General features: G+C 44.4%; 1 protein-coding gene across 2 annotated transcripts; it reads left to right on the forward strand.

Moving 5' to 3' along the window:
- The first annotated feature begins 80 nt into the window (after window positions 1-80).
- LOC146186417 (juxtaposed with another zinc finger protein 1-like) lies at window positions 81-14,384 on the forward strand. Of its 2 annotated transcripts, none has more exons than XM_084607180.1 (7): window positions 81-274; window positions 586-658; window positions 950-1,050; window positions 3,005-3,101; window positions 4,088-4,267; window positions 8,209-8,244; window positions 9,348-14,384. In XM_084607180.1, exons 1-7 carry the CDS (start codon window positions 154-156, stop codon window positions 9,640-9,642), a joined length of 903 nt encoding a protein of 300 aa, XP_084463306.1. In that variant the 5' UTR covers window positions 81-153; the 3' UTR covers window positions 9,643-14,384. The 2 variants fall into 2 exon arrangements, with proteins under 2 accessions (XP_084463306.1, XP_084463307.1); XM_084607181.1 differs by having other exon boundaries at window positions 83-274; window positions 4,139-4,267.
- The last annotated feature ends 643 nt before the right edge of the window (window positions 14,385-15,027 follow it).

The raw sequence follows: 15,027 nt of genomic DNA on the forward strand, positions 1-15,027 counted from the left end.
ATTTATACAATTTTATTATCTCCGCACTTGTTTCAATCTGGACTTCATACGTCACAGTAGCAGCCGGAATCTTAGCCAATGGTGGGCGTGGATTCCGGCGCATCGTGCTACATCGTCTGCGCCGGTACACGGTTGCCGCTTCCATAAGATGTAATGCACTTGGCCGCATGTGCGATGGCGGTGTTCTTGATTAACAATTGCAAATTCAATGGTTGCGGCCTGACGTTCCCTACGCTACGAGAGCTCATTTTGCACATCGAAGACACACACATAGGTATTGTTGAGTTGCAGCGCGCGCGCTTGACGCGAGCACGCGCTTCGCGGTTGGGCGCCCCACGCCCCGATTTTTCGGGTGCACCATCCGAGATTGGGAAAACTGATGAGGACAGTTACCACTGCTCGGCATGCATACACCACTTTCTCCGGAGGCTGTAATTATAATAATGTGCCGTACTTTGAGTTGTACGGAACCATGTTTAATGTCAAGCAATGCGCGGTTAAAAAGGTGTCAAAAGTTGACTGCGTTTATCGAGACTGCATGTGCGACGCAGTTAAATCGTTTTGTGCTTTTGCTCCTGTTTGTAGATAGTGACCCGAGACTACTAGAAAAGCAAGAGTTGCAGCAACCGTCGTGCCTTCCTGTCAGCTACGTTCTCAGGTCAGTGTGCCCCCGTGCTAAGTTGTCATGATTATGTTGCCATAGCGCAAAACTTCTTGACCGTGCACATGTGCAGCACACGTGCAGTTAAATGCAGTGCACGACATTTATGTAGACGCGCTTTTTAGGTGCGTGCAATGCACGTGGAGCATTTCGATAGAGAATAGAGCTTTGTGCGTTTGTGTGTGGCCATGCGTCGGCCACGCCGCACTTCCTAGTCGGAAGTGGCTCCGCGCATTTCTGCCGGCCCGTGAAAGGCGTGCACGTTAATCGTGCGGACGATGTGCGCAGGGTCTTCACGGAAGCATCACGTGTAGAGTCACTCGGGGTGATTCGCAAGAGACAGCGGACCCTGTCTCCGGCGTCTTCAGTTTGCAGCAATACGCCAACAGGTGATTGCAACGCGTCATTGCACCCTGCGTTCACTCGTCACCTCTCGCTTTCACCTTTGTTAATAATCAATCCCTGCCTGTGTGCGTTTTGTACACGCTTTTTAGTGCAGGCAAAAGCCTGCACGTACACACGGCAGCCAGCTAGCGTGATAGCTTTGCCTAACGAGAGGCGTACGGATGAGCTCAGTTTTATTTATAACTTTGTAATAGTTGCTCGTGTTCCAATAGCATGAGTGAGCATGGCACTGAAGCACTGTTTGCTTTAGCTAACAAGCAAAAAGTATGCAATCCTATCCATGACAAAGCCCCGACTTGATATATCATACTTACTTTGGCTGTCGTGCTACCACTAGCCATCTATCTGATATGGCGAGGAAACTTGTTTGCTTTACAGCAGATTTCTTGATGTCGAAAACTTGTTTACATGCTATGTAAACACTAAATGCCATGTGAGTTAATTGTGCTAGACCTCTTTTGGAAAGCCATAGTTAACTCGATTCACTCAGGCTCTGTTGAAGTATATGTGCTGTGCATTGCACTTAATTAATCTAGGTATGCGTTACCGAGGCAACTCCAGCTTGACTACACACGAACAGGGTTTTGCATAGGCTTATCAAGGGAGTTCGAGAGATATGAGAGCTCGTTCAACTTAAGAGATCAGGTTAGTCATCATTGCTTTAGAAAGAATTGCTCTATTAAGTATTGTTTGAGTAGACGCCCATCTCATGAGATGGCTAAACCTGTTATTGTTTTTTTGTAGGTGCACTGTGCGAAGCCGGTACATGTTAAATAACCCGAAGTGGTTGAAATTTTCAGAGTTCTCCACTACGGCATCCCTCATAGCCTGAAGCCTGAGTTGCTTTGCTACACTAGGCCCTTAAACTAACTAAACTGTGTCGGAACACGTCATGTGGGCTGTGTGCCGAACTACAAATTATGGTGCCTCCTTTGCTTAAAAATATATTTACCATAGGTTTTTTTTTGGAAGCCATGTATTTTCATTTTCACAAATGGCTATATCGTGGAGCTATACCGTGTGATGGTGAATGGCCAACAGCGGCAGATTAGTGGTTAAGGTACTAGACTACTGAGCTATGAGACCCGAATTCGCAAGGCACGCTTGTACTAGTGCAATTTCAGTGCATGTTGAAGAACCTTAGGTGGTAGAAATTATCTGAAGCCCCCTGCTAAGGCATTCTTCATAGTTTGAGTCAATTTGAGACCTCATAAATGAAACAAAACCAACAAAATTACAAGTCACTTTGCTAATTGTGGAACGATATGGCAGATCATTTGTCTAGTCTCTTAAAAAAACAAACAAAAAACAAGGTAGATGTAGACTAATATTTTGCTCGTAAAAATGTCTGCTTGTATTATCTGGTGCATGCCCTTTTCACTTGTACAAATTAATGTTGCATGATTACGGATTTTCAATTTGTGCTTAATGTAGCAATGTTTCCAAGAGCATTAACCTGAGCATTGGTAACTCCCTCCCTTTTTGCAAATCCAAGAGAAGAAAAATTTGTGCCATATATATACGAACTGCCTTTTTATACACTGACTGTTAAATTTGGTTTAAAGAATAACTGGTGGTCAACCTGCACCGCATAGATGCAGCAGTCTTGCCCACCCATTTTAGAACCATTCTCTTATACTACTTGCATAGGTAGATTGCTTATGTGTCATTGCAGCCTTTCATTAAAAACAGTGGCTGAAGCATTGTTGTCGTTCTCACTGCCAGAAGTATGGAGTTCAAACTGTTCAAAATAATTCAACAATATTAGATCAGAAATGGATGATGGCTGAATGAGTGGTCCAGTGTTTGGTGTTTCATTTATCACTTAATTTAATTTAATGCTTAATTAGCTGCAGCTGGTCATTAGATTTTAGAGCTAGACAGCAATAGAATGTTGGTCCAATTCTTTCTTCCTTGAACAAAAAAAAATGATTGCAGGCAGCGAAATGGATGAAGAGGACCTCAGTAGTGAATCGGATGACAGTAATGACTCGTGGAGCACACAGAATGAGTTCATCTCGGACTTCATAATGAGGTTTGTTGTTGATCTACCATTCTTATTTTGTATGTCACTGTTTTGTTAGCTGCCGTTTCTGTCCATTTGTGGCTGCCAGCAACAACTGCTGGATCCCATGAGTACCACAAACAGGCGCTGAATCCCTCTTTGTATTGAAACATAAACTCTGCATTCTATTAATGCCTGTCTGGTTCAGCCAAGATGGTAAAAACAGCAGTCACCTAGCCTCAAATATGTGCTGCTAGTTCCTGTTTCTTTAGTGTCGTCTGAGGTAGTATATTCTGGGAATCACAGGCTTTTGAAATTCTCTCATTTTAAGATTACCATCTTGAGGGAAGCAAATGTGGTGCTTTATTGTCTACCCTGTTTATTGTCTACCCTTTCTCAGCATTAGATAAAATTAATGGTATTAATATTGCTGGCACTAAGACAATGCCACCGCTAGTGTATGCTTTAAAATTTCAGAACTCTTCTACCCTGAGAAGGAACAATTTTAAGGTACGCTTTCGTGATGTGTTGTACTGTATGCATTCAGCCAGTGCACAGAGAATGTTATATTTTATATTGGCGCAGTAGAGCTTTGGCATGATGTCACACATACCTCCAGGCCTATTTTGCTGCGTGCCAAAACATAGCTGAGAGCTTCTACGCTGATGGCGGGCTACTTTGTACCTGGGTTCAAAGACTGTTGGCCAGCACTGTTGCTCTGATGTGTGAGTGCGCTGCGCTGGTCCTTTGACTCAAAGGCCCTGTTAGTACTTTGGTGATTAACAATGTGAGATCAGTAGATGTTAGTTTGCTTCTTTCGTTTCAATGTCGTGAGGATGATATGTGTGGAACAAAGCTGAAGCTCTAGCTATTGCTTTTCGTACCTGGCCCCCTCCATCGGGCGTCTTGCCTCGTGGATCTTCTGTCGCAGGCACTGGGGGCCGTGTTGTGGCTGTTGCACATGTCTTGCTCCATTTGCACCTCTAATTCGAAGACCCTAAATGTCCTCTTCCCAGTTCCAAAAGGGATGTGAGCGGTATCATCCCATCTTTGTTTGACCGACACAGGATGATGAGTAGTGCGGGGTCAACGGAAGAGAAGCCGTTTGCCTGTCCTGTTCCGGGATGCAAGAAGCGGTACAAGAACGTCAATGGCATCAAGTACCATGCCAAAAACGGACACAAAAAGGAGGCAAAGTATGTGCCGTCAATTCACATTCCTCTTAGGTAGTGGGAAAGATGTTCTTGTTATTTATGCCTTATGTACAATGCATCTGAGCCCCACCGTGGTGGCTAAGTGGTTAGAGGGCGTTTGACTTGCTGAACCCAAGGATGCGGGATCGAATCCTGTCCACGGCAGCTGTGTTTTGAGGGAGGCGAAAAGCAAGGCACCAGTAGGCTGTGCAGTGTCAGTTCATTAAAATTTGAAATTCAGGAGCCCTCCACTACAACGTTTCTCATAGCCAGAATTGGTTTGGGACGTTAAGCCCGACAAACCAAATGATGCGGTGCATTTGATCCTGCTGGGTGTATCACTTATAAATGAGGAAAAAAAACTGTCTCATCCGAAGGAAAATACTATGGGAGAAGCAATACTGGAACATGCTCAATTTTAGAGCTCCACTAGAGCAGTGTCGCTATGGTCGAGTCACTCCCTCAGCGCCACTTTCTGCATGCGGCTGCTGCACTTCCTTAATTAAAATATGCTTGCTTCAATTGTTGTCATCGCAGCCTCGTTTCTTTTTTTCTGTTCTGCCATCGGCCCTTCCCATGCCCACTTGGCTTGCACAAGGATGCAGCAATGGCTACTACGACAGTGCGTTGGAAAGGCATAATTTTATTGGGTCATCAAAGGTTCTACTAAGTTCAGAATATGGGAACATGCACTTGACAGAGAGTATCAAATCCTCACTTTAAAGGCAAAGCCTAGACAGTGTTTCAAATGAGAATGATGAACATAGCTGCCACAAGGCTGACACTCGCATAGGGTTGTCTACAACCTGTATGAAGATGTCTGCAAAGAGCTGGAAAGTCTGGCACAGCAAGGCAAAAGCATTTTAGGTGCCCTGCTGTGATCCTTAGAATGCCCCTGATTCCTCGAGAGAGAAAGAGGAAGAGAGTATCTGAAAGAGAGAGAGAGAACGACAACTTTGTCCTTCTCTCAACTCTCTCTCTAGAGAGGGAGGGGATAGTTGAGAGGAAGGGAAAAAGGAGGCAGAGAGGAGACTCAAGAGAGACAAAGACCCTTTTTTTCTTTCTCTCTCTTCATGAGAGCTGTCTTTCTCATCGTCATTATTTATCGCTAACTATAACTGTCGGTCACTGTTAGCGGGAACCAAAAATATCCAACAGAACCTTGCGGACCTATCTCATGCACTGTTTCTGCGGAGGCCACTCATGAGCTTTTAAAGAAAAGAAGAAAAAAAAAAGCTCCAACAGCTAGCCCTCACTATTGTGCTCTTCAGCCAAGACCATTTGAGCGTGGGCTGTGATGCAATTATCCGAGGGGGGTATAGGCCTCTTGGAACATTTTTCTTCTTATTTGGACTAAATGCAATGAAAATGCATTCTTTATCAGTCATTTATGTTGGTTTACAATATGCAGTCATTTTTATAATATATGTCCATTAGTTTCGAAGATATTAAACATTTCCACTCCTTTGCTTGCAAGAACAACAGCAAACACTGATCTGAAACCATTATTAACACCTGGCTGATAGTATAGACTGTTTTTGCGGCGAGGAGGAAAATAGCCTCGAACCGGAACGCGTTGCGCAGCTCCTCCTGTCTGGTATAAGGGAACGCAGGGATAGCAGCGGGGCGGCAGGGCATTTTACGGAGAAAGGGCACACGTTGCAGTCTTTTGCACACAGTGTCTTGAATAGCCGCAAAGTATATAAGCCGATTAGCTGATGTGAGCGATGTGCTTTCTTTCCCTGTTCTTTCTTCTTTCGCCCCTTTCTTTCCTTCATTTCCCTGATCGTTTCATTTCCGCCGGCCGCAGTTTAGCTGCTAAGAGCTGCCGCGGTTAGCACAATCTTTTTTTTACTCAGTTGTTTGCATTAACAAAAAATAACAACCAAAAGGAGATGATTAACAGAAGATAAAAGATTAACAGCGGTAGTATGCGCGTGTGTCGCTCTACACTGTTCCACTTGCAACTTACTCAATTGGTCGAAGACGAGCAGCTTCTGAATTTCAAGCCCCAACCGAAAATGTTTCGCTTTGGCAGCCTTTCGTGCGAGTTCCGAACACTGTATTTGTAGAGTAGAGACCGGAAAAACTGAATACCCGTGCAACAATGGCAGTCTTTGGGCAACAAGCGGAGGATATTCCTTGCGGCAAATATTTACGAGATGCTGCCAGGTAAAGAACTATTTCGATTCAGTCACCTGGGGTTAATGCAAGTATGAAAGAACCTGTCCCACTTGAAGACAACAATATACCAATAAATTGGTTGTCAACTTACTTAGTGAAACAGCACTAAAATATATAATTTTTAAAACACTCATCTCGTAATATTTTGATGCCGATAATAAATGGGAATATATGATCATAGGAATAGCAGCGATCGCTTGCAGTAAGCAAACCTTGAGACGAAAAATTAACTATATAATTGTTGACAAAAGCAACTTTCGATGAGGTCATTATGGGACATAATTTAAGGTCACTATTCCATAGGTATCAATTGTCCATTTTATCTTGTATTTTGATGTCAGCATGACAGCAGCGTCAGACAAATGCAACTAATGCCCACTCAGAGAAACTGCAGGATAGCAGCTCCCGCCGTTGACAAATCGTCGCCACTCCCTGTGCATATCGGCAAACAGGTGGTTGAGTCATGTAGGCAATGCTGAAATCCGATTGCCTGGTAGTGGACGCTTGAACACCCTGCCTGATTGTGACCCAACAAAAGTAGCCAGGATAGAGTAAATGGATCCGAATTGGAGCCCCAGTGGAGGTGTGGGAACTTCCGCAGTAGCCGCTCAAGCAGTAAAGAGTATATGAATGATCGGTTGACCCAACAAATGTAGCGCGATTAGCATAGCTCCTAAACGTGACATGAAACGGCTGCATTCGCTTGCTTTCTTTCCTCAAATTGTTACGGTAAGCAGTCTCTAGAAATCATTTAAGAATAAAACGTAGATTGAAAGCTGCCCTCGCGGCCAGTGGTGCGCCGCCGCCGCTCTGTTCCACATAAGTTACACACTAATTGTAATCAGGCTTGTAGTCTTTAGCCGACCTGATTAGGAGCATACTGTTTTGTCATTTCTGACCAAATGGCTTCGCTGCTACTGAAAATTTTTTTTTCTTTCAGCTAGGTACTTTCAGAAAGCTAAAATTTACATGTGAAAGCTCCAAAATGCCGATTTGCGCTACTTGTCGCCTGTTTCGTGGATGGGACCCCACATACCAGCATGGCGGTTGCTCATAACTCAGCCGCTAGGTGGCGCCACATACACAAAATGGCAGCGCCCATAATAAAACGGTCTATACAGTACGAAGAAAACAGTGTAGGATGTACTTTTTTGATTACGCCAATATTAGTAATTTTATAACTCGTTGAAGTTCAATGTAGGGAAGACTCGTTGGCAAGCAGTTTAAATTCAAGGACACAAAAGAATTGGCAAGCACAGATGAAAAAGTTGGTATATCCAATATTGTACACTTTAATCGCATAGCAGCATGCTGTAACCGAAATTCCTTTAGGCCCCGCCGGAGTGGTGCAGTGGTTAGGGCGTTTGACTACTGTGCCCAAAGATGCGGGATCGAATCCTGGTCATGGCTGCTGCTTTTTGTTGGAGCCAAAAAGCAAAGCGCCCATGTGCTGTGTGATGTCAGTGCGCGTCGAAGAACCCCAGGTGGTCGAAATTTTGGGGGGTTTCTCACTACAACGTTTCTCACAGGCCGATTCGCTTTGTGACGTTAAACCCCATAAGCCAAACTGAACCAACCTTTGTTCATATTCTCGCTTCTCACATGCAGTCAGGCTTCAAGCTGTCAAAGAACACTCATTGCTTAGCATTGTCAGTCTTGTGTAGTGCAAGCATTCTATGCAGCAAACTTGACATCCACTGTGTTTCTATCGAAGATTTGAGCTCTGCTATGCACTGAAACATTTTTCTGACCGTTCATAGGTTAGGAGCTACAGCCTGGAGCCCAAGCCACAAAACGTAAGTCATAAAACAGTGCCATACCTATAACTCTCTGTACAATCCAGGATAAGCTTTGTCACCACTAGAAGCTGGTTTTCCGCGTGGTGTAAGCATTAGCTAAGCATGCAACAAAAATGAGTACAATGAAGCCAGTGACTCAAACTGTCGTATATATTGTTCACCTATGTTGACAGGAGTAAGGCTCACTGTTTAGAATTAGTTCCAACCTGTGGAACTCCTTCAGCCACCCCGCCGCAGTGGTACAGTGGTTAAGATGCCCGACTACTGTGCCGGAGTCCCTAGGTTCGATTCCGGCGCCCGGCGGCTGCGTTTCGATGGAGGCAAAACATAATGGCGTTCGTGTGCTATGCAATGTCAGTGCACGTTGAGAACCACAGGTGGTCGAATTTTCTGGAGTCCTTCACTACGGCATCTCTCATAGCCTGAATCGGTGTGGGACGTTAAGCCCTACAAACCAAACCAAACCAAACCTTGTTCAGCTATAGCAATTGGCACAGTGTTCAAGCATTGTTCTATGCATCCAAATTGTGTATTTTAGCATTGGCTGCAGACCTTCTTTTCTGCACCAAATCAGTTTTTCATTTATGGTCATTTTTTGCAGCCCCGCTGAATGAGTGGTTAGGGCACTAGACTACTAAGCCGGGCAACCCAGGGTTGATCCCGCCGCGGCGGCCACGTTTTAATGGGGGCAAAAGCGAAATGTTCCCATGTACTCTACTATGTCTGTGCGTATTAAGGAACCCCAGGTGGCTGAAACTATCTTGAAGGCGACCTGACGAAGGCGACCCTCACAGCTCGAGGCACTTTGGGACGTAAAACCCCACAAACCAGACCAAGTTTTTTTGCTGCATTTCTAGCTAAACTAGTTGGTTTGGTGTGTTAACAATGTTTGCAAGCCAGGTTGATTGAACAGAGGAGGCCCAATATTCGGAACTTGATTGCTTCATTTCCTTTGACTTCGAGCAACGGAATCCCGCTCAGGTGTGGCACACTTTTGAGGGCCCTTTTCTTATCTGCCATATTGGTGTTGCAGGAATTAATTTTGCCATCCCTTTGTTTTTCAGATTGTAGTAACCTTTTCATCTCCTTCTCTGCTTCAGGATGAAGAAAGCACACCGCTGCCATTGTGGGAAGAGCTACAAGACCACGCAGGGTCTGAGGGCGCACTCGCTCTCACAGCACTCGGGCGACTCCCAGCTGGCCAGGTGCCCATCTGACTTTGCCTCGGCACTAGGTTCAAGTGGCGGTCAACTGATGGCACCACCGCGCATCCACTCCGGAGGTAGCCCTCTTCCCGCTGTGATTTCCCCCACCCTACAGCAGCACTTGCTGAGCCCACTGGGGATACGGCCGAGCATTACGTCGAGCTTCGCCTCGGTGAGCGCGGAAGGCTGAGACTGCAACTGGGCATCCTCGGCGACTTTGCAGCAGGCGTATCTTTTTTTTTTTTTTTTCCCCCGCTGTGAATGGACTCTCGTTACGGAATTCAGTTCCACTATCGGCACCACCTTAGCCTCCTCCAAGCACCAGCATCCATGGGCCAACAGTAGTAGAGTCACTAGGTGCGTCCTCTTCTTCTTCTGTCTCTACTTTGTGTTCATTTCAGGCACTGCAAGTCTTCGACTCAACACACTGATGCACTACTGTTGCTGTCATTTGGGTCCTGGTGGCAAGCTTTTAAAAGTACGAAGCGGGAGATGGTTTTTGCTTGAAAAGAATGCGCCGACATTGCGTCTGTGTCACCTCGAGGTCTTCACGGTGCGTATACTGGTAGGATATGCGCCCCTCGAATATGGAAGGCTGTGCGAATAAGTGTTGAAAGCCTGTTGTATTTTTTTTTTCTCCCAATCTTATTTTCAGTGGGTTTTCCATGTGGCTCCTCGCGTGGCTGTACCTGTGGTAACTGCTGTTTCTAACTGAATAGCTTTGCACTGCGAGACTTCATTATTTTTTTCTCATGATGCATTTTGTCATGGTCATCTAGAATACACGGGTAAGCGAGCAGAGGAGCCATTGTTGACACAAGTTTGTGCAGCTGATCTCCGCTGCTGCCTCTGAGAATTTTTTTGTCCTTGAATGCGTGCTGGCAAAAGAGTTGGCTTCGGACATGCTGCCAGCCATTTCTTGCCACAAATAGAGGTTGGCCTGCAGGTTTAGTATTAGATGCAGTGATCTCATAAGTCCAAGAATTTCTTGTTGGCACTGGTTGTGTCTAGCTTCAACTACGCATTTGTGTCGGTTGCCTAATTTGGGAAAGGGAAGAATTTGTTGCATTGGAGAACTTCCAAAAAGCTCGATAATGTAGGCCTTGCGAGGTGGGAATTTTGGCGTTTTGCTTGGTGGAGTGGGACTTCGTTAAGCTACGTGTTGTCCGATCCCTCAAGTTTTCACCTGAAAGTGTTTTATTTTTTTTTTTTCTTGTGAACATTGATTTACCACAGAGATTGAATGGAATCTGCCACTCAAACAGCCTGCTCCTTTCCATGAATTGCATTTTTTTAGTCTGAACAATGATGTACATAATCCTGCGCTTTTTCTTCAAAGTTGCAAGTAGATCCTGTGTTCGTTTGTTCCATGAGCCTGTTTTGTGTGGTACTTATAGCAGCAGATTTCACCCACTGGCCTTTTTGTTGCTACTAATGGAATGCTTATTGTTGAGGGAGGCAGAGTTTTCCTCTAGCGTTTGCTTCATTGTGCGGTGCATGCGTAAGAGATGCGTTGTTTTGCATTTCGATAAGTTCTGTGTGTGATACTTACACGTCTGCCTGAATAATTTTGTTGCCTGGCTTTAGTTTGCTCCTTCACGATGCGTTGTCTTTTGCATTTTGAGAACTTTTGTTGCTTTTGGTAGTTACGTGTTTGCTCGCAAAGCTTTATTGCTCGGTCTTAATTTGAGCCCTCAAAATTTGTGCTGACACTGATCCTATTGTGTTTCGTTATAATACACAGCCTTTCACTCACAACCGGAAGCATCTGCTTTTTATTTGTTTGTTTGTTTGTGTCCTTGTGGATATTGAAGCTCCACGCTTATCCATTTCAAAAGTGCGAGCATGTCGTTCTTAACCAGGACAGCTTCACTGAACACTAGTGAAGAATCTGTGTGTAACGATGGATGCATTTCGCAGCCATGCAGTGATCAGCTGTATGAGCACAAAAACAAGAAAGGAAAAAAAAAAATGAGAAGCTGGTAAAAAGTGTACGTGCAGTGCAAGTTATGCTGCAGTGTCTGGCATCGTCGGGAAGAAGTATAGTCTGAATTTTTTTTTTCGTCTTCAAAGGCTGTACTAGTCAGCAGGAGGATGGCTTATTATTATTACTGGCTGTTTTCTGCGTGCACGTCGTTGATATAGCAGCTGGCGTTGAGTTGACTTTTGCAATATTCCCTCGATGTCGTCACTTCTGGCCTGTAACAACAGTGGCAGTTTAACCTCTGCCTCGTGTGTTGCAGGGTAGAGCGAGAAAATCGTCTTTGCTTTCTGCGCTGGCTCAGGATTTTATCTCTTCTTCATACATACTTGCTTGGACTTCACTAGAAGAATGGGTGATAAACCTTCCACTTAGAGAGTGATCAACACATTTCTTTCCATTCCTGTGGGAAGTTGCTTGGAAGAATGTTTGCGAATGCCGCCTTGTTTTCCACTTCCCTGTGGAAAGCCGGATGCTGTGGTTGCTTTAAGAACTGGCTTGTGTGTTTTAGCAGAGCGTTTCATCTGGAGCAAACAGCGCTGAATGTGTTTGTGTGTGCGTGTGTGTCAGGAACCCACGTTTATGCGTGTGAGGGATGCCGTGAGCGACTCACGGCAGTTGCCTTAAACAAATTTGTGGGAACACTGTAGTAACCTGTGATTTGCGCTGCATTGTTGTAGCCGTTTGTTACTGCAACGCAGCCGAGGCTCGCGTTCTTAGTAATTTGCAGAGTAACAACTTCCTCGTTTTGCCGTCGAGAAATGGTGGTTAATGGAATTTTTTTTACATGTATATATATACCAAAGATGTCCGGTGAATGCCATGCAGCTATTTCTCTACTTGACTGCGTGGCTTCCAAGCTTTAGGGAGTATCTGTGCCTAGAACGCAGTTTAGCGGAGCTGGACGGCAGCGTCATGTGCAGTCGAGTGTCAAAGCTTTCTCTGCTTCCTTTGTGGTTATTCATTTTTGTAAAATGTCAAGGTCACATCCTGCATTTCTTTCATTACCGCTTTCTGCTGCCTTCCAGTGTTTTTCACTCTTACTGATGTGGCTTTAGTGCCTACAGAATTGTAGCACGGTGATCAAATGCAACACCTTTTTTTGTGCACGCGAAGGTAGGCATAGATAGGTCACTGGTATCGTGAAAGGTAACGATACCAAGCGCAGGTGTTTTCAATGTCAATTCTTTGCCTGAACAGTGTCTGCACGAGCCCTGTAGTGCAGAAAACAGTATTTGTGCTTCCGATGCTAAGTCGCATTTGTTGCTCACAGGTTATTTTTTTTTAAAGAATCTCGCGGTGTGTCATGCTTTTCTTTTTCTTTAATGTAAACTATTCATCAGGAAAACCCTTGTAAGCGTGAACAGTGATTTTGACTCACGTCCTGGTGACAATTACCGGTCCTGCCAAAAAAAACAAAAAAAAAAAAAAAACTGCCCAATATGTGATATTGTCTTTGAGGTCTGGGAGTGCATTTATGTGGCCTGTACATTTCCTTGACGAAAGTCTCGCGTTACCTAGTTTTACCAATTTCGACGGAATTGCCGGAAGTTCCAAAGCTCTGAGATGAACCCGTCGATACTAAAGTCATTTGATAGATGTTCCATAAAAAAAAAAAAAAAAAAAACTAATGACCTTTTTGTCGCCAGCAGCTTGTTTTTGGTGGGTTCTTCCTGAAGTGCAAGTACTTTTCTGTTTTGTCAGGTGCTGTGCATTTGGATACAGCTCGAGAACAAAGCTGCAGATGCCCCTCAAAGAATGTCTTTCAACCAGTGACACGTAGACCCTCTTGCCTTGACATTAGTCGGCTGTCGTGCACATTCTGGTACAGGCTGGTGCGAGATGGTCGCATGTGATATATCTTGAAAACAGGTCGGTGTTAGTTGGAGGGCCTCCTTTAAGGGGCATTCACTGCTTTGCTTTAGAACTGTATCCATCTGTATAGCACAGATTTCAGAATAGTTGTACTCGGAATTATGTAGCAAAAGTAATAAAAAGGCCAACATGGCACAATAGAGGCTGCTGGCCAGCCCCTATCGTGTCATGTTAGAAAGTGGCAGGTGAATGGAGAACTTGTCGTCGATTCGTAACATCTGATGGTACCTATTAGAGCTTGGCTAGTGCTTGTCATTGTTTCCCAGTGGCAGGAACTTCATTACATTGTTCCCCATTAGTTCCGAATTTTGTTCCGGTAGGCATTTTCTTGTTTGCTGCTGTGCCGTCCCACAGTGTTACGTTGCGTTCACTTGCTTGCTCTGCGGGTTTGCATTGAGCAAAGGGCAAATTGTTAACGGTGTGCTTCGATGTGAAATCACCAGGGAAAAAAATTGGCAGGAATGTCTAGATGCATTTTGGAAATGTGCCTATGTTGTTTTTAGCTCCCTTGCATATTTCGTGCTATGCATTTCCGTTTTTCTTTTTTTGTTTTGGACAGAAAGGCACTGTTCACTAACAGTTCACATCAGTGTTCAATGAACAGCGAGTGCTTAGGAAGAGGCCAAGCATCCTGTTCAACTCACGCGCGGCACTGAAACAATCTGTGATGGAGCATCAGGTTTGCTCTTGGGTGTGTGTGCTCCAGTTTGAATAATTAACTAGTGTGGCTGCTTGTCCGCAGAGTTGATTGTTAATAGTATATTCCAGCAGTGCAGAAATTAAGTCACAGCTGTTCACGGTGCTGTTGCATTGTTTCTAGATTTGTTGCTCTCGGCAGTCATAACACGATAGTGTAACTTAACTGTGGCTTTTCTCGCTGCCTTGCCTTTTTTTGCCTTCGTTTCCTTTGGGAAGTGACTAGCTGGCAGCAGCAGAAAGCATACAGCAGATGCCGTGAAGAGCAAAGATATTAGTATATTAGTTGTGTTCTACTTTCTGGGAAGTGGGTTGCAATGTAAACAAACAAAAAAAATATAAAAAAATAAAGGCAATAAAGAATTGGTTGCACAGTTGAACCATCTTGAGAGTGTTGTGCATTAATGTGTCTTCTTGCCTTTATCTTTCTATTCCTTTCTTCTTGTGTGCGGTAGCCAACTGGCAGCCAGTCTTTGGTCATTGTATAGAGCTATTTACCCCTTTTCTCTCTTGAAAACAAATCCCAAGCCTTTCCTTGCATGTATACTTAAACTGGATTTATTTTTCTGAGCAGTACGGACAAGCAAAGGTTCAAGGCTTTGGAGGATTTCTTATCCACTGGCCTCTATTTTACATCATTGAGATTTAACTAGGAAAGTATGGGAGATTAACATAACTTGCTGCTCGGGACACTTCACCTGTTTAACTCTCCTTGGTAAAGATTGATTCTCTGGCTCTTTTTAGTGATGTTGATATTCGTCCGGCAGCGAAATATGCATTTACGAGAGAGAAAACAGGATTAAAAAGCATTGATGCCAGTCCATTCAGACTTGAAAAATCCTGAACCCTCATTCATACGGGCCTCATATGAGGACATACATTTATCCTGCTATAAAAATTTTTCACTTCCTGGGAGTGTGTCTCCTGTCGCATGTAGTCCTCAGCTGAGGACATATCAAGGTTCCTAACATGTTTCAAAGATGACACTACACTTCGATGTTTTTTGAAATGCCAGGTTCTAAT

Source organism: Amblyomma maculatum, chromosome 6 (assembly GCF_055883805.1).
Source record: "Amblyomma maculatum isolate TAMU_Amacu chromosome 6, ASM5588380v1, whole genome shotgun sequence".
Lineage (NCBI taxonomy): Eukaryota > Metazoa > Arthropoda > Arachnida > Ixodida > Ixodidae > Amblyomma > Amblyomma maculatum.